We start from the raw sequence: 23,640 nt of genomic DNA on the forward strand, positions 1-23,640 counted from the left end.
CCTAAAAGTTTGATCTGGTAATTTTCAAGTTTTATATGATCGATTCATGAGACCTTGTGTTTAAGTGTTTTAATTAAAAATTTTATTCTTTCTTGTAATCATTTACTCATATATATATATATATATATATATGTGTGTGTGTGTGTGTGGGGTGAGAAAGTTTACCAACCCAAAAAATTTGACACCAAAAAATATAACATATTGTTAATAGTAGATAAAAAAGTTATGTCCATAATAAACTTAGATGAGAACTAATAAAAATTTTGACAATTTGTGTATATATCCACTATTCTGTGTGGGGGAACGAGGGTTATATTCATCCCAAACATTGGTCGAACCTTCTCAAAAACCTCAACAATCACAATAAAAAAGTAATAAATAACCCTTATTTCAAAATTTTGGATCTTTCCGGGTCGGTTTGTTTGTTTTTGTGTGTCTTATGCGTGTTACCTTTTAGGAAAGAGGCCAAGAGTTTCGAGGACCTGAGTCTGTACTATCGTTCCTTTGCTTGGCGACCACGCTTGTCATGTATATCCACATTGAAATGAGAATAGGACACCCATTTCAAGCATGAAATGCGGCTAACTTCTTCTTCATTGATTACTTTAGATTTCTTTGTAAAATTCATCAAATAAGTCTAAAGACACCATTTATGTTACAACTTATTTTATAATTTAAGTAATGAAAATAAATATATTGATAAGTTTATATAAAAGTATTGTCCACAACTTATGCACAATTAACCACTTCAATAAATTATATAAGGTAAATGTTGTGACAAAAATTAGCTTTACTACATTCCTTTTATCCTTTCTTCCTATGAAAGCTTCTTCTCCATTTATTTTTTGCCAAATTTTGGAAGGAAAATGTTGTGACTTGTGACAAAAATTATATCCCTAAAGTCAATATGAATGGAAGAAATTAGCTTTACAACAAGCTATTTATCTTTTCTTCCTATGAAAGCTTCTTCTGCATTTATTATTTGCCAGGTAGCTTCTACTCCTATATTGACAACACAAACCTCTCTCTACTATAAGTACAGAAGCTAAGTTGTGATAATTCCTGCACTATTATTCAATTATTCAACAAACAGTTTCAGGAGCTAAGTCGGTGTTTCGTTTACAAAATAGCCACTCAAAATGAAAGGTAAGTCTCATTCTTTCATCTCTTTCTAGTTCAAATATAAAAATGAATGCCTATATTTGATTTTTCTCAAAGTCTTTTTTTTCTTCCACTTGATGATTATGCACAAATTTGATAATCATAACATGTCATTTTTATTTGCTGGTTCATGCATCAAGAAAAATGTATTTTAAGGATTTCTTTTTGTTTTTCTTCATGTTCAATAATTCTCTGCTAAAAGCCATGCAATAAGTTTCTGTTGGGGTATCATAACATTGTGTTATGCTTAAATTATTACAATATAATTGTGTAGAGGCACGCATGAATAATATATTTCCAATTGATGAAGAAATCTGACCACATTTATGATACAAAAATAAGAATATGATGTTGTGTCGGAAAGGTTCAGCAATTTCCCATCATGTATCTACTTTAATAATGGGCTCCATAAAGAACATTACTTACGTATAACTGCCTCCTGCTTTTTAGATTTTATTTTTCACCTAAAACATCACAAATTTTATGACATTTCATAGTCTTGATGGACTCAATTACTCAATAGGCACTTACTATTCCAATCCTAGATGGTTAGTCTATTGGCTCCAGGTCTTAAACGATTAATACCCTATGTGTATAGGACATATGGAGCCAAAGACTAGGGAACTCGAAGCCTATACCTATTCTAGGATACAGTTATGGACATTGTAAAATAACCACCGAAAGGTGGTCTGTTGATGGGACTAGGAACTAGAAACTAGAAAGTTATTGTAACCTGTCACGTCTGCGAGTTTGAAAATTGTAGGTTCGAGTTATTGTAATACCGCAATGTAAAGATATACGTAATATCAGAATAATGAACACACCTACTAACCTTTTTAATTTATCTTTTTTCATCAATTAACAATTGAAAAACTCCAATAAAAAAAAAACAATTGAAAAATATATATATATATAATTCCAAATTTTTCCTATGCTCTTAAGTAACTTGTGGAGTTTGGCTATTATTCTACTTGCTTGGCTTCCACGCTTAACCAAAAAAAATGGGACTATTGGACACTTTTGTCAAACATTGGTCCCAAAGTATATGACATGCTGACACCTTCGTCTCCATTGATTATTTAACACGTTGATTTCCTATACAAAAATTAATGCGAAAGACCCAAAAGAAATTAGCTCTAGCTACGACAATCTTTTTATTCTTTGTCTTTTTCTTATGTTGGTTTATGATTCAAGTAATGAAAGTTTTGAAAAGCCATTGAAGTCGGTGATCTCTTTGTTTAGCTTTAAAAGGGACCCAAAATTGAGTCAAGGCCTAAAAAAGGGTTATTGTATATTAATTTTTTCATACAAAACTCACCTAGAGCTGTTGATGTGATTGAGAATTCATGACCCTCGTGACCATGCAAGCACCCTGTGCTTTCACGTTTTATTCTCTCTTAGCTTCTCCCTAATTTCCTAAACCCAATGATGATTTACTTAAGTGGGACCAATTTGTTTATAGATAATAAATCCACAATCCAACCAATGAATGAAAGACACGTGTGAGGCAATGGGAGAGCGTCCTTGGTCCAAAAGGCTAAAAGGCCCAAAGGCCAAAGGCCGAAGACCAAAGCAATGGGCCATGTTGTGTGTGACTTATATGGGTCCCACGGCTCTCTCTACCCCAAGCAACAACAAGTTCATGCTTTAACTAAAAGCTATCAGGACCCATAATGCCTCCAATCAACGCAATGTCCCCACAAAATTTGTGGGTCCCAATTATAACCAAAAAAGACTTGATTGATGAATCATGATCAATGGCCCCAAATAATTTTTGGGTCAAATTTGGGACCCACTTTTCCAATACAGCACATCATTTTTTTCATTGCTGTTTATTTTATTGCTTTTATTAGAAAAACTCAGAACAGAACCAAAAGCTACTCTTGTACCTCAAAAAAGCATCTTCAACTTCAAGGAGTCTAAACACAAAATACAAGTATAAACTAATATTATGCCTGGTTGGTCTTTCTCTTTCTTCTAAGTTTTTTTGCAATACCAACAACTTTAAAAAAACTAAATAAAATATAAATAAAAGACTGGTAATCCTAGAAAAGGTGACAAAAGCATGCATGTCTTTGTGAATTTTATATTTGCATGAAAATATGGAGATTTTGAACTCTGGTCTGTTTTACAAGATCTTGTTTTAGATAATTTAGACTCAAAAGAAAGAAGCTTATGCTCAAAGCCTACCGCCCTTTTCCTCTCTCTCTCTCTCTCTCTCTCTATTTCTTTTGCTAGTTTTGTAATTTAAAGCAAAGAAGCAAAGCATCTCTTCCTCTCTTTTTCTTACACACACACACACACCACAAACATTTTCTTGCTTTCCCTTGTAAGTATAAGCCTTTCCTTTGCTTGGAATTCAGCTTCTTCTGCCACTGCTTTTTCATTTCATGTATTAGTTCATAATAACAAATGTCGGCTTATCTTTATGTGCAAAATCCAACTAAAGTTTGGAATCTATGCCTTGTGCTAGAGATTAATGTGGGGCAATGGGTTATGCATATTTTGTTTTGAACTTTGTGCTGGACAAAATCTTAAGCAGTGGTTTTGATGTTGATTCATATGAGAAACCCATGATCAATGGGGACTTTGCATTAACATCTTTGAAATTTGTCCTCATTGCATTATTGGGTTTTTGTGATTACATAATCTATTTAGCTTTTCTGGAATTGGGTATTCATGAAAGTGTGAGGGTTGGTTTGAGCATTGTACTTTACTTTCCTCAAACCATTTATTCTTTTACTTTATTCTTAGAATTTTTGCACTCAGATAGTGCAATAGGGATATATTTTCCTGAAGCTGCAATCTCTGGAAATACTCTGCTGCCTTCTGTGTTTCTGGATTTCATTTTCCAACAGTTTCACTAGCAATCTGATTATTGTTTCATTGGGACTCTTGTAGGTTCATGTTGTTTTACTTCATTTTGTCAATAGTATTGTTTTCTCAAAGAGTCCCCCTTCATTTCATATAATAGTGAGTGAACAATTAGAGAAGGAAAAGTAAAGCCATGAGTTTTTTAACAGGGTCCTCAAAAGATTCTTGGCATCCAATCATGACTGGTGATACAACAACCTCAAGTTACTGGATGAATTGGAGGGTCTTGCTGTGTGCCATATGGGTTTCAATTACGATCACTTTCGCATTCACTCTAATATGGAAACATGAAGGTTTCCGCAAACGCCATAGCCCAGAAACCCAGCAAGAAAGTGAAGGAGGTTTGTATGATGATGAAACTTGGAAGCCATGTTTGAAAGGAATCCACCCAGCTTGGTTGTTGAGTTTCAGAGTTCTTGCTTTCTTGGTGCTTTTAGCACTGCTCATTGCCACTGCTTTAACAGATGGAGGCAGCATATTTTACTATTACACTCAGTAAGCAATTTTAATTTCTTCTTAAGATTATTTATAGTATGGAAAAACTTGCACAATAAGATAATTGCAGGATTTTGTTTGTATATAATTTCCTGCCTTCAAAAAAAAATTTCCTGTTTTCAACTTATGTCACACCTTTCTGTACACCCAACATTTATCTTGTATGATATGAAAAAAATAGAAGACTAAGAGTATAATTGAAAGATTTTCCAAAATAAGTATATGCAAATATTTTAGAAACTTTTTCCTTTACCTAGAGTTAGAATTTAAAAAATATTAACTTTTTAAGTGTGAAGTTGGTCAAGAATTAACTTTGTGTGATGCCATTTTTGGTTAATCATTTGATGTAGAGACCATATAATTTACCTATTCGTTTTTTTTTTGGTGGGCAGGTGGACTTTTACATCAATCACCATTTATTTTGGGGTATGTGTTGCATCTTCAGTGAACCTTCTCTAATAATGAATCATCTCTCTCTGTCTCTCTCTTTCTTATCTGCATTAGTAATTTTTTTTTTTTTTTTTTGCTTATGATCTCAATTTCAATGTGTAGCTTGGATCATTGCTCTCCATGCGTGGCTGTTACCAATATCATAAGAAAGCTGGAGGTGACAGAGTTGATAATGTAGAGGTGGATACAGAGCTAGGTTCTTGTGTATCTACTTCAGATAGCCAAGATTCCAAAATGTCAAACCCATCCAAAATCTCAGGCCCCAATACACAATGTCATGTACGTGAACCTGCAGGCTTCTGGGGTTATGTCTTTCAAATAATTTTTCAGGTAATTTGTTCAAGAATGAGTTGCTGAAGTAGGAAATATATAGTGCTTATGCATTGCATGGACATGCAACTTTTTCCTATAATCTGTTTCTCTGCCTCTCATTATATGCTAGCACTTGGTAACTCCTTTTAAATTTTAGACTTAAGGCAAAATTTTATTATTGTGCATGAATATGATTATATTACCAATGTAATCCTTGACCTTTTCACCACCAGTTCAATTACAGAATGAGTAATGACAAGCAGGGCTTTTTCATCAACTAACTAATTTTACTTCTCAATTGAAATTGTACTATGCTCCCACCTAGATTATGTTGCAAATTGAATAGGTTGTTGAATGAATCAGGGAGGCACCAAACAGATAGGAGCTGAATGCTTCTAAATATTGCACTCTATTTTTCTTGATTTTTATGTTAAAAAAATAGAAAATTTAATAGCTTTGTTTTCTTCCATGCACTTGTTATGACATTTTCTTTTTCTTGTTAACAGATGAATGCAGGTGCTGTTTTGCTCACAGATTGTGTCTTTTGGTTTATAATTGTTCCATTTCTTCTGATCAAAGATTACAACCTAAATTTTGTAAGTATCATAGAGCCTCAATATTATTCTTTGCAAAATTTTATTTGATTGTATCCAAATAATACCCTTTCTCAAGTTATTTTGAAAAGCTGACTAGAAGCAGGACATAAGTGGAATGTTTCTTTTTTCTTTTTCCTTTTTATTACATATGAATGACTTACTTTCCTTGGATAAAGTCTAGAATCTAATACAAGCTTGCTATTGCAAAAAGCCAAAAGATCAAACATTTAAGTAAAACTAAAAACTACTTGACCTGATCTTGCACTTTGCAAGCTAAATTGTTTAGAACTCTGGCAGATGATTATTCTTTCCATGCATTGCGTCTTCCTAAAACAAGACCAATATCCATTTTAAGTTACAGAAAGGAAATTTATCTCTTTTTCTTCTCACCAAAAAAATATGCAGTGTAAATGTTGATTAAACGATTTTTTCCCCCCATTACTGCAGCTGGTTATAAATATGCACTCAATCAATGCTGTTTTCCTGCTTGGTGAGACGGCTTTGAATTGCTTGGTAAGTTGTTGTAATTATCTCAAATTTTTTCTCTTTGTCCAGCTCTTTTCATGAACATTCATCTTATTATGATTTTTTTTTTCAGAGGTTTTCTTGGTTTCGAATTGGATATTTCTGCCTATGGACAGTCGTTTATGTGATTTTTCAGTGGATACTACATGCTTGTGTCAAACTTTGGTAAGACCATTATCAGAAGTCTTTATCATTAAAAAAACTATCATATTTTAAATATATTTTAGGTAACTTTTTTTTTGTTTTTTGAAAAACAGGTGGCCATATCCCTTTCTTGACTTGTCATCTCCGTATGCTCCACTATGGTATGTAGTCTTAATCATTCACCTTCTATTGTTCAGAAAGAAATTCTGCTTTATGTTTCCTTTAACCAGAAAGTTTGTATAAAACATTTTGTACACACACATAATTGTTGCTTTTTGAATCCATACAATCTTTACAATTTTCCATGTCTCAAGCCAATCTGTCAGAAGTTGTAAATGTTAGGTCAAACAGGTGGCTCTTCAGCATTGTGATCCAAATTCTTTTAGTAGCCCTGATCTATAGTTATAAACTTATAATGCCTTTTTCCTCTATTACATGATGCAATCATTATTTGCAATTTGCAAATTACAAATCCAAATTTCTCTATCAGAAAAATTTCTTCTCTACCACAGTACATGTTTCTTTCCTATTTCAATCCATGCACTTGTCCAAACTCCACAATTAACTAGTACTTGGATAATTTTATCTAAGTAGTAAAATTATTTTGTCAATATATTATTGTACATACTTGAGCAAATTGGCTAACCCCTTTTTTTTATAATTTGAAGGTACTTATCGGTGGCACTAATGCATATCCCATGCTATGGCATCTTTGTTCTGATTATGAAGCTGAAACACTTGGTACTATCAGCGAAGTTCCCCCAGTCCTATCAGTGCTTGAGATAACTTGCTCGGAAAGACAGCCTGAAGCAAAACCAGATTTAAATTACCTATAGAATTTTTAAATTTATTCAATGAAGGACAACAAAAAAGAGAAAAATACCAAAGATAACACTTGAGAATTTATTCATTCATGTATGAAACAAATTCATAACAAAATTCTTCAATATAGTTATAGTAAGTTTTGAAAGATGCACAAATGGTCAAAAGAGGCAGTAGTCTATATATATTGAAACCAATATGTTCTCCTCCACCTCTCCTTTTATTCACTTGTAACATGGATTCTTTGTTGCCAGGCACTACCAGCAAGTCTGAAAGTAAACACAATCTATTTGCATCTCAAAAGAATTCGAACCACTAAAAATCATATCGAAATTTGTTGTGGTAGTGATATTTCTAGGCCTTATGGTGTGAAAAAAGAAGGAGAAATGGTAACTTAAGCCTCAAAATTGAATGGTTGGTGTCACTGTTCACAAAAGGGATGCATGTTGTAATATGCTTTATGTGCTTTTTTGGCATGCTCAAAAATACTCCATTGCTTCACATTTGCGGTTTCAGATTCCCCACTACATCAACGTTTCCCTCACATTGCCACATTTAGATTCTCCCCCTTGTGAGTGTTTAATGTTGACTTTGAAACAGTGACATCTTGATAACCATTTTGGTTCCTCCCTCAAAATGTACATGGAGCCAACAAAAAGTACAAATGACCACCAAAATGAATACACAAAGAACAAAATTATGATTAGTTAATGCTAAGTCAATAGGCCTACCTAGTGTTGTTACTAATAAGGGAAGTTAACTTTATCACACTCTTCATTAAACCAGTTTCAAGAATAAACAAATACATCTAATGTTTCAAATACATGTAACATCACACTTATAACATGTGAGTCTTGCTCACCTATGAGACTCGACTCATAATATGATGTTACATACATCTAAAATATTAGATACTACTTCTTTTGCGAGAGCATGTATAGATATGGCCCACCAATAAGGACGGAATTAGGATAATTCAAATCTAAACACTTGTTAGTTTGCGTATAATAGTTCTGTTCCTAGACCCAATGAATGAGTCCATTTGAATTCGTGGATGGTTACAACTTCAACTTACAAGTATAGAAAACCTGTAGATATTCTCCTCATCCTCATGTCCCTACATGTTCGAATGCCTAAGAGTTCATGACTTGTATAATCAAATCAGCAACGACATGGTTTGGATGTCATGTATTTATTTTATAATTTGATTACTAGTTTGAACACATATGTGGATGTGATTAAACAATATGGACCATATGGTAAACACTAAAACATGCATATCGTTTTAGTAAGAAAAACTGTGCAAGAAGCAAAATCGAAAGCATATTGTTTGATGGCTTAAATTCTTAGAATTTAAGCTTTGACCATTTTTTAAAATGAAAAATATAAATGTAATTATGGGGGATTACAGCTATACCTAACATAGCTTAATTCCATGACCCTATAAAACCTTGTTAAATTGTCTTGTTCAGTAAAAGGATTTCAAAATCTATTTTATTTATAATTTGATAGTTGCAACAATAAGAGAGTGGGTTCAAAATCATAATCTATGAAAAAAGTAAAACATTTTTTTGCTCCATCAGTCTACTGTTTCTTTATGTATTAATAGTGGCGGAGAAAAAAAATAAAAACTAAAAAAAAAAAATTCAGGGGAACAAAAATAAATCTATAATAAAAAAAATTAACCCAAGTAATAGACTTTGATATATATATATATATATATATATAAATTTTCACTAAAAAAAACTTAATAATTAGTTAATCACTTGAAACTCTTAAGGACAAAAATTAGTTTTGGATTAATCAGGATTATGGCATATGTCCACTTTTATTTACATGTCATGATCTTGATAGGTTTAGTATACAAGAACATTGGAGCAAAGTCAAGTCAAATAATAACTTTAATAGAGTTTCATCTAGGAAAACATATTTTGTATTAAATGATACCTATAAAATTAGTTATCTTTTGCTGACATATCTCTCATTTATTAGATTTTGATACCGTTGACATGATATCATTTGATACCAAATAGTTTCTCTTCATCTAGAGTAAATTACTTGAAACTTTTAATCATGAAATTTTAGTTGAAAAATAATTTTTAAATTTCTTGAAAATTAAGTAATAGAGTTTTATGTATAGTAAACTATCTTAGAAATAGAGTTAAATTTTTTGGAAAAATTACACTATACCCCCGTTCTACACTTGGCCCCTTAAACTATGAGAATGTATACTTTACCCCTAAACTATAATCCATTTTACACTTACCCTCCTACTCCTAAATTATGAGAATGTACACTTCATCCTCTTAAACGATACCCTCTTTGCACTTATCCCTAAACTATAAAAATACATATTTACTTCCTAAATTATTACCCATAAAATAAGGTACAAAGTGTTACACCGGTATTATCGTAATCGTTTAGGTGTGGTAAGTATGCACGGTAAAGTAAAATTTTTCCAATTCATTCCCCTTAAAGGCTTAAATAATTATAAAAGGAGTTTTTTTTTTTTTTTTTTTTGAAAGTAAAAGGAGTTTAATTTATAAGTTAATCCTATCTTAATATTAATTGGCCGCCTTTACAAAAACCAATTCCGACTAGGAAACTCATCCCCATATATATAAATACGGTACCACAGTCCATAAATTTTTTCATCCTTTCTGCGTTTTGTTCTCTCGTTCTGTTCTTTGCTACGCCGCCTACGGTATATTTGATCATGGTTGTTTCTGCTCGTGATGCTCCTCCTCCTCCTCCTCCGTCTCCGGCGGCAGTGGTTGTACGTGAAGTATGGCAACACAACCTGGAGGATGAGTTCGACCTCATCAAGATTGCTCTAATGACTCACACAATCGTATCCATGGACACTGAATTCCCTGGAGTTATCTTCAAACCTGTTAACGTGGAAAAGCGCGACCTCGGAAGACTGCCACCCTTTTGGAACTATCAACTCATGCGACGCAACGTTAACGCCACCAATATTATCCAACTGGGTCTCGGTCTTTGCGACCACAGAGGTTGTTTGCCGAATCTCGGTACGGATTCTCAGTACGTGTGGCAGTTTAACTTCAAGGATTTTGACGTCCACAATGATCTCCAAAACCCTGAATCCATTGAGTTACTTGAGCGACAAGGAATTGATTTTGAGAAGAATTTGGAAGAGGGTATTGACTCTGCTGACTTTGCTGCACTGATGGTTGAGTCTGGGTTGGTTATGAATGGCTCTGATTTCACTTGGGTTACTTTCCATGGTGGCTATGATTTTGCCCATCTGATCAAGATCGTGACTGGCCAAGAACTCCCTTGCAATCTCGTGGAGTTTATGGATTTGGTGCAACTCAACTTTGGGCGCAGAGTTTTTGATGTGAAGCATATGATTAGGTTTTGTGATGGGCTTTATGGAGGTTTAGAGAGAGTGGCTAACACACTTGGGGTGCAACGTGTGGCTGGGAGGAGTCACCAAGCTGGGTCTGATACCTTGTTGACTCTGCAAACTTTCATGAAGTTCATGGAGGTGTATTTCAAAGAGAAGAAGGATAGTGCAATTAGACATAATGGGCATTTGTTGAGAAAGGTTTCGTTTGTTCTTCATGGCTTGGAGTTGATTGAGTTTGATCCATCCAATGAAGGATTGAAGCTAAATCCGCTTGGTGATGAGTAGCCAAGCAATCACATTGTATTTGGATTCCCAAAAAAAAAAAAAATTTATATTGCATTACATCTGATATTGACTCTTTTATTTGGATAATAAGGTTAGCATTTATTTATTTTTTGGCTTATATCAATTGGCCTCTTATCCTTGAATAGGAAATCTGTGACTCGATTCTTGCTTACATAAAAAATCAATTCATTATAAATGGACATTATAGATTGAAACTCTCTTAAAAAAATAAAAAATAAAAATTTTATATCACAAATAACTAGTTAAAACATTGCATTAAGAAAACAAGACATGCACCAAGAACCCTCCTTACAATCTGTAACCAATGTAAATTCCTTTATTTTTTATTTTTTTAAGTTTCTCTTTATATCGTAATTGATACATTGGAAAAGTTTTGCAAAAAGAAAGAAAGAAATAAAATAAACCATGGGCTTCTCCTTCTTGTGGGTTAATGCACAACCCAAACTTTCAAATCTTGAGTAGCACGTTGATCTACAATGGGCCATTCAAGCCCACTTGAAGAAAGGGGAAAAAATTTTGGGAGAGGGACAACCACCTTATAGATATTGCATGTTACACCTTATAGAAAGGGAAAGAAGACAAAAAAAAGTCACATTGGCTACAAGCCCACAACAATATAATGGCTTGGCCGATTCTCATTATTGGTGACCATAGGTACAAAGTACAACAAATGAAATTCAATATTTTCAGATCAAGAACGAACAAAAATGATACAAATGCATGTATAGGTATCATAGAGAAGTGCTTGGCAAGGAACCCATTAATATAACATTGTCCCCATCTTTCGGCTCTGTCTTTTCCGGCTTTGCCCTTGTAAACAGTCCAGAGAGCAGTCCTACAGACAGCCCAGAACCAGATCTCCTCCCCAAAGTTCTATTAACCTCACCACCAGCCCCATTATCTACCCTCTCTTCTGGCCTAAGCTGTGCCCCACAAGGGCAGTTTATGATCTTTCTGAAGCAAGCTTTATGGAATAAGGCTTCACAAGATCTACACTTTTCAACCTCACCTTCCTGTTAATTATTTTGCAGGTCAGGTTGACGTATGTTATTTAATATTCAACAAAATGACTCCCAAGTTTTATCATGCAATATAGAATTGGGAAAACTCATGCACACAAACAAATACACACATACATAAATACATGGAGACACCAATGGTGACCAGTGACCACTAACTATATTAACTGGTGCAACATAACCCAGAGCATGAGTTGGTATATAACAGAGTTACCTAGGATTATAAGAAAAATGATATAGTAAATATTTCCTTTCAGCACATAACTAATCAAACCATATGGAGAAAGCATAATTAATTTATGGCATGGAACCATGGCCATTGTACAGAACAGAAGCCCACCTGAAAAGGGAAAATGAGAGCAGAAGGGTCATTACAAGCTTGTCGAGCACTGCAGGGGACTCCCACATCACAGCATATGAGGCATTGCTCTGTAATATGCTCCAGTATTTTCCTAGATACGGTTTCCACCATCACAGGTAGTGCTGCCAAAGTGTTGATATACATTAGAAATGTACAGTGTATTTAGAAAAGAAAAAATGCTGGGTCAGACATTTGCAGGTAGATTATAAGATGCATGACATTTACTATAATAGCAGGAAGATGTAAACTCACATATTCACTCTGCGAACAACTATATATTCAACATAAATGCATAAAACTAAAATAAGGAGATGGAGTCTTGGCATAAAATCCTAAGAAGGCCTTTCCTTTCTATATTTTCCATGTACTAGGTTTGCGGCCCTTTAATGCCTTTTCTTTTAATGGAATTTATTACTAGTCAAAACAAAAGATTAAATCCTAAAATGGCAATGACCTCTGGGCCCAATGGCACCATCATCACCCATAAATATGGGGTGATGGGTGAGAACAAGAATTCTTATGCAGTTGGATGCATTTAATTACCATGGAAACAAAAAGATTGAATCCCAACTGCATATTCAAAACATACTAGCAGAGGCTTGAACGTAATATTAATATTGTCTGAAATGAGAAGATCGTCAGCATATAAAACATTTCAGACCTTGAATTCCAAAGATGTAGCAGCTTTGATCCACAGGAGAAGATTCAAATGAAAAGGCTCTGTGACAACAAGCAGTTATCATCTTCCAAAGATACGAATCATTCTGCTCTTACTAAAGGCAGATTGGTGCTGAGATGCTGACCTCTATGGTAAAAGGTAAACCAAATCACTAGAAAAGACAATTGATAACACCTCCAATGCTCCATGGGCATGGAATTATTTAATTTTGTATCCATATCATTGAAAGGGGAAAAAGAACACTTTTTTTATTAAGTTATGCAACCACCGAGTGGGTTTGAACTTTGAACCCATAAGCTCACCCTCCACCTTGCACTTGAAAGAGGAGGAAGTGGCATTTAAAGACAAAAACTCTTCTTCTTTTTTATTAGTAAGTTACACATGCACGCAGTTGGTTTTGAACCTACAACCTCACCCCCTGCCTATGGGAGAAGGAACTGCCATTTGCACTAGAGCACATTAGCTTAAAGACAACAACTATATGATGATAAAAAAGAATCAAAACTAATATTAAATAAATAAATAAAAGATAAGAAGGTATCAAAACTGTTGCAAATCCTAAAATCAGTTTATATTAATATAATGTATGGAAAGATTGGAAATTCCATACACAAACATTTCATGGAGATGGAATTCTTCAGTTAACATTTCCATACCATTTATAGGCAAAAAGAATCTATAATAATGGGGCTCCTGAAGAAAAGGAACATCATCCTATGATGATGAACTGAATCAAAAACTGTGGCAGAACATCAAATCAATGAGTTTATATCAATATATCATATGGACATATTGCAAATATCATAAAAAAAAATGCACTTGTATATTTATATCATACAAAAATGCAATCAAAGTAGCAAATGTCAATATGATGTACAAGTGAATGCTAATCCTGTCTGCTGTTTGTATGCATATGAGTATCACTGTATGCGTGTGTGTCCTGTCTGCCGTTTGTATGCATATGAGTATCACTGTATGCGTGTGTGTCTCTGGATATATACAAGAATATCTCATATTAATACTACTTTATAGATTCACAATTTGGATCGTGTAGCAATACAAGTAATATGAATTAGCAATAATCTAGTTGTTTTTTCGAGTAATTAGCAATAATCTACTTATTTGAAGCTAACCTGCAAAAGGCCCTTTGGAAAGATCAATGAGGTCTCTAAGTGCAAAAAAATCATTGCTTTCAAGAAGATATCTTCGAGACCCAAGTCCTTTGTTGATGGTCCTACGAAATGGGCAGTGAACATATGGAAGCATGGTCCCTATTTTTTTCCTGATACCCATGACATGAAGCAGGGCTGGGACCTTTGAAAATAGGAAAGGATTAACTGCACTAACACAAAGCATGGGCTGCAAGACAATTCATTATAAACAACTATCAAGACCTCCGATAAAGTTAAGTTGAACCAAGTATTCTAGCTTGAATTTTAAATTTTGTGCAGTGAAAACTAATTAAAAGAAAAAAAAAATGCAAATGCTGTACACCTGTTTACTTTCCTGCTTTCTTATTTAAAATATCAAAACACACATAAATTTATATATATATATATATATATATATAATCCATGCGCCAGTTCAAACAAACAATAAAATGCATAACAAGTCCTAGTTGAGCAAAATTGGACCATGATGCAAAATTCAAGCCAAAGTCAAAAGCTGAAACGCTTTATTATGTATACTACTCAATAAATCTCAAATCATTTATTCCCATTAAGAAGCTATACTGCAATGCATAACAACACAGTGAACCATTAAAAGTGAGGGTGAGTATCCAAAGTACCTGGTCATGTATAGAATCCAGATATGATTTAGCCATCTGAGAAACTAAATATTGAGTAAAATCCCATTGATGCAAAACTCTTGCTGGCAAGACTGCAGTTTCATTTGTATGGCATGAAGAACAATATAATTGACCAGTGTATTCACAAAGTCGAGGCTTACCCCAACCAAATGTCTGTACAAAGTCTTGCATCATAGTCTTTCCATCATCAAAATGTTTGTGGCATCCAGCACAAGTATAATGCTGTGCTTCTAGCATCTGTTTCATAGATTTGTAAGGGTGAAGTTCAACAACAAGTGATATAGTCTTCCCTAAATTGGAAACATTTTCTGTATCTGCCACTCTAGCAAAAGAGGTTGGCTGAGACACCGGTGTCTTTGACATAGGAGAACTAGGAAATGAATCTTGAGGGGACAAAAACCAAATCAATGGAGTTGGGATACTGGAAAAGAATCTGGAATGGAGAATTGAACGTAAACACTCTTGAATCAAAACACTTCTCTCTGCAATAACATCAGGAGATACATTTCCAAATATCTTTCTGGATTCCTTTTCAACAGAGAACCAGGGGGTAGGTAGAATCCAGCCTTGGTCGGCAAATATAGTTTTCAACCGACGATATAGAGTGTAAAAATCACGATATCGTCGTTCAACCTCCCATTGATCCTTGCCGCCCCACACTCTCATTTTATACACAGTGTATTCCTTCACTCCAACCAGTCTTTCACTAAAGGAGACATTCCCCTTCTTCTGTCTCGCACCAACTACTTCAATCCCATCAATTCTAAGCGGGTGTTGAATGAGAGGAAAAGCGTCATCTGTACCAGAAGTAGAAGCAGTTGACCCACCATCTCTTACAGGTAGAGACAGCTGCGACTGAAACATTCTATTATCCTGAGAGAACCTAGTCCTGGGAGTCTCACAAGATTCAAGCAAAATTTCTTCCATGTCATGAACAACCTCATCGTAGAATTCATTTATATCAAGATTCTCCGTCTGCAAAATTGGAATGAAAAATAAGAATACAACCAACTTAACTTAACCTGTAACTTTGAAGAACCTACACAAATAATTCCTACTGGAAAAATTCAGACTGCCATAGCACAAAACCATGGAGGACAGGGGAGGGGAATGGTTACCCCTTCCCCTTCTTTCGATTTTTAAAAAAATTAAGGGGAAAGGTAATAAATATTCCTCCCTTTTGTTTGGATGTTATAAAAATTAAGTATGGAGAGGAGAGGGAGGGAAGGGAGGGGAAGTCATATAAATTGACAATTATGACCTTCTTTTGCTAATTTAAAGAAATAGATATAAATTGACATGATAAGGACAATATTGACAATTTTATTTTATTTTAATATAAGCCAAACCCCTCCCCCACCAGATCCCTCCAAATTCACCCTCCAATTTAAGTAAGATACCCCTCAAAAACCCTTCCCCCTCCCCCTTTAAACAAAAATTAAAAATTAAAAATTAAAAACAACAAAACAAAACATCCAATCATGGTTCATTAAGATAGATATTAGCTACATTGTGTAGATAGGAGAATTGTGTTGTGGGTTCGTAAACCCTCCATCTCCTCATCTCTCTCCTCCCCCTCCATCATAACCCAAAATGATTATTTTCTAACACATGTAGATATTATTTACAAATTTTCAGGCACACTATAAAGGATTTACAAATTTTCCATCATCACCCAAAGTGATTATCTTCTAACACATGTACATATTATTTTAAGATTTATATCATTGTATTTGTCAGAGTATGAAGAATAAAATGACATCCCAATGAGCTGTAGCTAAAATGGAATTTCCTCCCACAAGAATAAGCGGAATTTGGGGTTTTGGGTTCATATCTCATTGAAAGCATTTGTAAGCTACCAATCAAAAAATCAAGAATAAAATGACATGAGAATCTAGAGAAATTTAACGTACAACATTACAGCCTAGCTATTCACTTGTGCTGAAAACTGCCAAAACAGATGAGTACTAAGTAAAAATTGAAACTAATAAAAACACACCTGAAGTGATACAGCGTCTTCAGAGAGAACTGCTGAAACAGAAGAATTGTTTGAAACTATCCTCATCTTATTTTCAAAAACAGATGGAGATGACATTGTTTCACGATCATCAAATAATTTGAGATTTGTGGTTTCTGGAGAAACAGTTGAAGGGGAGGAAGATTGATTAACTGTAACATCAAGGAGGTCAAATTTTATTTTTGATTTCCCCACATCTTGATTTGATAAATCTCTACTTTTAGCAGTGCCAATAACTTCTTCAGTATTTACACGCTGATGCTCCCTTTCCATGCCACTATCCACAGTGTTCAAATCCATGTCCAGAGGTAGTCCTTCAGCAAGCTCTTCCAGCTCCATTTGAAAGAGATTGCTAACAGAACTTTCTGGTTTTTCAGAATCTCGAACTTGATTGTCGGTAACGGTAGTGTCTCTCACATGTTGCTGCCCTGATTCATTGACATTCAAAAACCCAATTGGAATTATGGAAGCACTTTCAGTATGTTCTGCCAATTCATCACCACCTAGAACTTGATAACTGGCTTCAGGAATGCTTCTCACAACTTCCATCCGCTTTGGTTCTGCCAAACTTGAAATACCAGTTGGGGTCACAGAACACCCATCAATATCATCACCCAATTCATAATCCCCTTCAATTAGTTTTCCCACCAAAGACATTTCTGTCACAACTTGTCCTTGGTCAATCTGACCAGCAGAAGGAATCCCATGTGTAATCTCAGAATTTGAATTCAGAAGGTTTCCCTCAGTTTCACTATCCTTTTCTTTCTGTTCCTGGAACGGATCCAATGTCAGAGAAGCCAGCATACCACTTCCCTCCGTTTCTTGCTCAAAATCATCCCAATCATCCGAACCAAACGCCACAGACGAGTTAATAAGCAACGGATTTTCGTTCTCCACTTTTTTTTCCCGGCCATAACTCACATTTCTCTGAACATGAAATTGATCCCTACACTCACCATCCGAACCATAATTATACATCGAATCTTCACCTTCTGAATGCTCATACCTCGACGAGTCCCCATCCTCTTCTCCTTCCCCTCTCTCCCTCTCCTTTCCACCACCCTCGAAACCAAATTCCACCTTCATCCCATCAAATAAACCACCACCCTCTTCGCCAACTACCCTATTCGAAGAACCTTCCCCAACTCCACTCTCTCCCACTTCCACATCCACATCCACATCCTGACCCCTCATTACTCCAAACTCCCCATCCTCTCTCGACCCCATAGACCCTTCTTCCTTACCCGAATCATCATCAAGTCCAAGTCCCTTATTATCATACAATTCCAACCTACTAACCCCATCATCCCCAATCATTTCTCGTCGAAAATCAACGTTTCTATTTTGATTCGAATCGAATTTCCCTCCCAAACTAAAACCCTCCAATCCACCACCACCACCATCATCCCCGGAAAACCCTAAATTTCTCGTGAACAATTCAGAGTCTGTAAAATCATAAAAATTGGTGATCGTGCTACTGGAAATACTAGGCGTGCCCATGGCCGAGTTCGCGCTGCAATAGCGGTCGAACTCGGACTCACCGCCGCACGACGAGTACTGCGACGACGGCGACGCCGATGCGGGCGAGATAGCAAGAGCTAACTCACCCGCATCGACGCCACCGTCGCCACCACCGCCACCGCCGTCCGATTTGGGACGATCGGACGGCGGTTGCGGCGGTGGTGGAGGAGGAGGAGAGGGGACTAGAGATTGGGTCCCCCGAGTTTCCTCCCCATTGATCATCGGGAAACACTCAGCGAATCATGAGAGAAAATCAGAAACCAAACCTGAGGATTTTCGATGGACGGCTGTGATTGAGGAATCCGATGGATCGCGCCGCAGTTTATGGTTTTGGGTTTTTGGTGATTGGATTAAGGAAATGAAGTTATGGGATTGGAAATGGAAGCAGAAATGGGTTTGAGAGAGAGAGAGAGAGAGAGAGTTTGGTTTTCGGAGCTGACCAGATAGATAGAGACAATTTTGGATTTTCGGAGGTTGCGGTGCCAACTGATAATTTTCAGGCTTCTTTTATTTTGAGTATTATATGATATTTTTGGATTTTGATGTGCACTGTGTTTGATTATTATTATTTGCATGGGATAAGTTTTCAAGTTATTGACTATTTCTATTCAAAAAAAAAAAAAAGTTATTGACTATTTAGTTGAGTTTTGAGTCCATGTTAAAGCTTCATTGACCGTTAGGTATATAGGATAATTATCAAGCATATGAAGTTTACTATGATTCCAATAAAAATTATTTAAAAGAGAAATAATACGTCTACAATAAATTATAAGTAACCGATTACTACCAGGTTGATATTGATGGACAAAAAAATAATTTTAGATATAGATTTTTTAATTTTGAACCAATAACAATAACTTATTATCATTTATAATTTGTTATAAAAGTATTGTAAAAATGTTGTGGATGTATCTCTTCTCTTATTTAAATCATGTAACGTTAAACATTGTTAGGTTACACTTGGTGTAGTTTGGATAGAGTTATGTTTTCTCTTGCTAGATGCATGAATATATAAACTATGGGTCAACTTCAAGTTGCATCTATTATAACTTTATTAGTTTCAGTTTTTAAGATACAATAAAGTTTTAATTTATGGTGTCTACTTCATGATAATTGTTTTTTATCAATTATAACTGTTTTTTATCAATTATCATTAGGCTAAGATACCAATTAGAATATTCCCTAATCTAACATGTTTGTTTGTTTATTTTAAAGTACTTTATAGTAGATAGTTTGTGTCACATCCCAAACCCGATATCCAGATTTGTGACCATGACTGACATGCTAATATCGGGCTTAAATATGATATTAACAAGAACTAACTAAACTTTTTACAAAAGCTTCCCTATTTCTTTTCATTCTTGTTTCTTTACCTCTTGATGTAACTTTCCACCTGATATTTAGAACATCTACATTCTACTTCAAGAGATAACACAATCCACCAGTTACTCAAATTCTAAATTTTACATAATACATCTCTTAATACTTTAAGGCACACAATTTTCATTGGATCCTAAAATACACAATACTACAAAGCTAAATATCAAATTGCTAATTTAGGATCTATACATTTAAAACTAAAATCAACTCCTTTCAAAACTCGACTAAGACTCCCTTTGCTCCAGAATAAAACTTGCTGACTGAAAGAGTGGAAGGAGTGAGTTATACAGCTTAGTAAGGGTAAGTTACACAAGTACTTAATAAGAATGCATGTAAATCAAATCATTTCATTTTATAAATATTCAGATAGGAGAACATCTTTTCATGCTTAGTATTTTATACTATTCATAATAATAACTGTAAGGACACGATTCGTAACGACCCGTAACAGTGTTGGGTTCGCACGTAAAAAGGCCCAAACAATATCATTTATAGAGCGTGGGTTTGAAAGGCTAAGCCTTGGTTACAAGACAGTAGGTTTTTTGTGGCGAGCATACGTAATTAAAATCGTATTCGCCCTAGGAGTCTTTCTCCTGGAGGCGGGCTGGGAGGCTCTGGTTTTTTGCCATTTTTCCCAGCCCCTGCTCTGGATTGCTTACTTTTCCTTTTATACTAGTCTGTATCCCTCATCCAGCGTCCACGTGTAGGTTCGACTTTCCAGGACAGATATTTGTCCCATCAGCCCATACCCAGAGTGGTTGGGGGTGGTTGTAAAAGCTGAGGAGTATGGCTCTGTCAGGTGCAGAGTATTAAATGGCAGTAAGGGCAGCTTTCCCTTTGTCCTTGGTTGTTTAAACTATCCAGCGTATCCTTCCCTATTGACATAGATATTTTTAGATTTTTTCCAAACTGTTCCTATATCGTTTTTGTCCTTCCTTCCAGGGGGACCTCGGACATGTCGAGGACTGAATCGTCCTCGGCTGTGTCCCAAAACTATTTTGTACTTGTATTACCGATCCTGGGCTATAACCTTCCTCGGCTCGGGCCTTGGGCACCAATGAATAAATGGGCCAGGGCCACAAATTATTGGGCCCCACAATAACTTATATGTTTTTCATAGGAAAATAATTATTCTCATTTTTCTTATCAAAATAATATTAATAAAACCTTTCAGACTAAATTTCTTTCATTTCTTACAAAGTCACCAGATATAATATTGATTGTTTAAAATCATATATATATATATATATATATTTACAAAATAATCATTTTGACTTAAATCAAATAATTGGTAACTTTGTCTTAAATTAGAAACATCTTAAAGAATAACAAAAATTTTCTTCATAAACTTCTTCACATAAAATATTATAACTTTCATAGTCACAAAACTTAACATTTTAATATTAACATAAACTTGTGCTTTCGTCAATTTTATCTTTAAAGAACAACAAAAACTTCATAAACATTTATCTTTAAAGAACAGCTTTTCTTTTCATCAAAAACTTATTCTGTTCATCTTTTCATGAGAGCTTTTAACTTTTCACAATACATTTAAATAAAATCATTCTATCATGATTAATAAAATAATATAGTTGTTCATAAATAACATATTGGTTAGTCTATATCTGATAAGTCTGTACATAATTGGGAGACTTCTAGCACCACTGTGCTAGGCATCCAACATTCCTCACAATGCCAGAGATTCCCGAGATCATATCATAATACATATCTTCAACCATGGGGGTTAGTTGACATCCTCCAAAAGTTGGTCATTCCCAACAAGGGCGGGTACAACAGAGTCCTCATCACTTTTAATGGCCAATCAAATAACATTTTCCATGGAAAGCCAGTAATTTAACTCTTACTGGCCAAGTTCAGATCACTAGAGGACATAACCCGAAAACATTTCATACTTATACATTATATTGAAATTCATAATTTACATAACATTTCATAGTAATAGTATTTCCATTATTTTCTTTAAGTATCATGTTCATGGAATTAGTAATAGCATCAATATGCTTAAATCATTTACATAAGGTTTTGAAAGCTCACGAACATATATTTCTCGGAAACATGATTATATGCCATATCTCTAATAAAATGCATAATACACTTTAAAATAACCTCATGACTTACCAAATACCCATATAACTTATCCATTACCTGAAAACAAAGGAAACAAGAGTCTAAAATTGAAGGAACTCAGACCTGGGTGCTGGTAATACTTAAATCAAATATCAAAACTTATCACTATCAATTATACCTTAGAATAAACTTACATAATCATCCCAAAGCCTATCTCTTAAATTCAATGAAATCATAATCTCACTTCAACAAGGTTTCCCAAACACAAGATACATTCATCAAACAACATGATGTACCAAATTATAGAGAAACCATTATTTTAAAGTTCATATTCAAATCATGTCAAACAGTTTTAAAATCAATTCAGAATGTGTTTGGGATTGGAAGCAATGGTGCATGCATAAACTTAAACAAGGCAACATACAGCATGTTGAACAAAACAGCTTTATAAAAACAACCGTTAAATGGTTTAGAACCCCTCCTTTGGGTACTAAACCTTGAACCAAGTTATACAAAAATTATCTATAATCCAGACATGCCAAATGATGAGCATATTAATTTATAACTCCAATAATTCACCCTAATTTTAGAATTAAATCCTCAAAGTTATGTATGTCACTTACTGTTCATTGGTTATTTCAGTAGCATATACTTCACTTATAAAATATAAATGGGCTATCAATTCACATCCAATCTTCATGCCAATTTATAGAGCCAATCCTATGGATGTCTGGTAGATATCATGTCATTTTCAGAGCCAAATCATAAAACCATGATTTACTAAAAATCATACAAGACAATATACTCAAATCTGTCATAACAGAATTTCAATTGACTTACAAATTGCACTATTATTTTTGTATTGATCCAACTGCTGGGAGACCAATTCAATAACAACCACAAGTGTCTTAGCTTTCATAGGAAATAACCCTAGCATCCAAATTCACTCTATACAATTTAATACATAATTTATCATGTATAAACACACAATCTGTCACAATGGCAGTTTTGCAACATTTTCTTGTAAAATCATAAAATGATTGCAAATAGTCTTATTATCATATGAGGATTTTTATATACTCATTAGACATGTTAGAAAACACTTATATACAGTCATTTAACCATTTATAGTAAAATTAAATACAACAAAAATCCCAGCAGTAACATCAAATGTACTTACCCTAACTTTGTCTTACTTCCTTAATCATATAGCATCATTAATTAGTAAAAACCATAATTTATCTTCAACAAATAACCAACACAATTTCAAAGCTTCCTAAAACACTATATATATATATATATATATATACACACTTACAAGTTTATGATTTCCTAATTTTACAAACCACAAATATCATTACTAAAAATTCCATGAAGAAATCATGGATTCTAAAGTGAGAGTAGCTAGAACCCTTACCAAGTTTTTAGTTTGAGGGAAATAGAAATAAAATCACTCTTGTATGAAAGGATTTTTCTTTTCTAGTTGCTGGACCCGAAAGTATGAGAGGTAGAGAGCTTGAGAGAGTATTTGAGTCTTCTAGTTTCTTTGAGAGAGTATGAAGAAGAAATGAGATGGAGCTTTATTTTTCTTTTGATGTGTGTGGACCCGTGGGTTTGAGAAAAGGGACTCAAGAGAACTTCTAGCTTTTTCCTTAAGAGAAATGAGAGTAAAGTGATGTGAGAATTCTGATTTGTTTGGACCCATGG

General features: G+C 34.5%; 3 protein-coding genes across 7 annotated transcripts; 2 read left to right on the forward strand and 1 right to left on the reverse strand.

The window, feature by feature from the left end:
• The first annotated feature begins 1,003 nt into the window (after nt 1-1,003).
• LOC126702660 (uncharacterized) lies at nt 1,004-7,527 on the forward strand. Of its 5 annotated transcripts, none has more exons than XM_050401465.1 (9): nt 1,004-1,146; nt 4,185-4,530; nt 4,923-4,956; nt 5,083-5,310; nt 5,799-5,888; nt 6,336-6,401; nt 6,487-6,578; nt 6,671-6,718; nt 7,226-7,527. In XM_050401465.1, exons 1-9 carry the CDS (start codon nt 1,140-1,142, stop codon nt 7,341-7,343), a joined length of 1,029 nt encoding a protein of 342 aa, XP_050257422.1. In that variant the 5' UTR covers nt 1,004-1,139; the 3' UTR covers nt 7,344-7,527. The 5 variants fall into 5 exon arrangements, with proteins under 5 accessions (XP_050257422.1, XP_050257423.1, XP_050257424.1 ...); XM_050401466.1 differs by lacking the exon at nt 1,004-1,146 and adding an exon at nt 3,020-3,119; XM_050401467.1 differs by lacking the exon at nt 1,004-1,146 and adding an exon at nt 3,216-3,490.
• A 2,568-nt stretch (nt 7,528-10,095) lies between these two features.
• Nucleotides 10,096-11,037, forward strand: LOC126704245 (probable CCR4-associated factor 1 homolog 11). Its single transcript, XM_050403261.1, has one exon. The coding sequence runs from the start codon at nt 10,096-10,098 to the stop codon at nt 11,035-11,037; it is 942 nt and encodes a 313-aa protein (XP_050259218.1).
• Nucleotides 11,038-11,652: 615 nt separating this feature from the next.
• LOC126703301 (uncharacterized) lies at nt 11,653-18,987 on the reverse strand. The gene is made up of 5 exons (XM_050402263.1): nt 16,927-18,987; nt 14,907-15,902; nt 14,251-14,476; nt 12,418-12,560; nt 11,653-12,071 (listed from the first exon to the last, which is right to left on the reverse strand). Exons 1-5 carry the CDS (start codon nt 18,685-18,687, stop codon nt 11,790-11,792), a joined length of 3,408 nt encoding a protein of 1,135 aa, XP_050258220.1. The 5' UTR covers nt 18,688-18,987; the 3' UTR covers nt 11,653-11,789.
• Between the last annotated feature and the right edge of the window lie 4,653 nt (nt 18,988-23,640).

Source organism: Quercus robur, chromosome 10, assembly GCF_932294415.1.
Source record: "Quercus robur chromosome 10, dhQueRobu3.1, whole genome shotgun sequence".
Lineage (NCBI taxonomy): Eukaryota > Viridiplantae > Streptophyta > Magnoliopsida > Fagales > Fagaceae > Quercus > Quercus robur.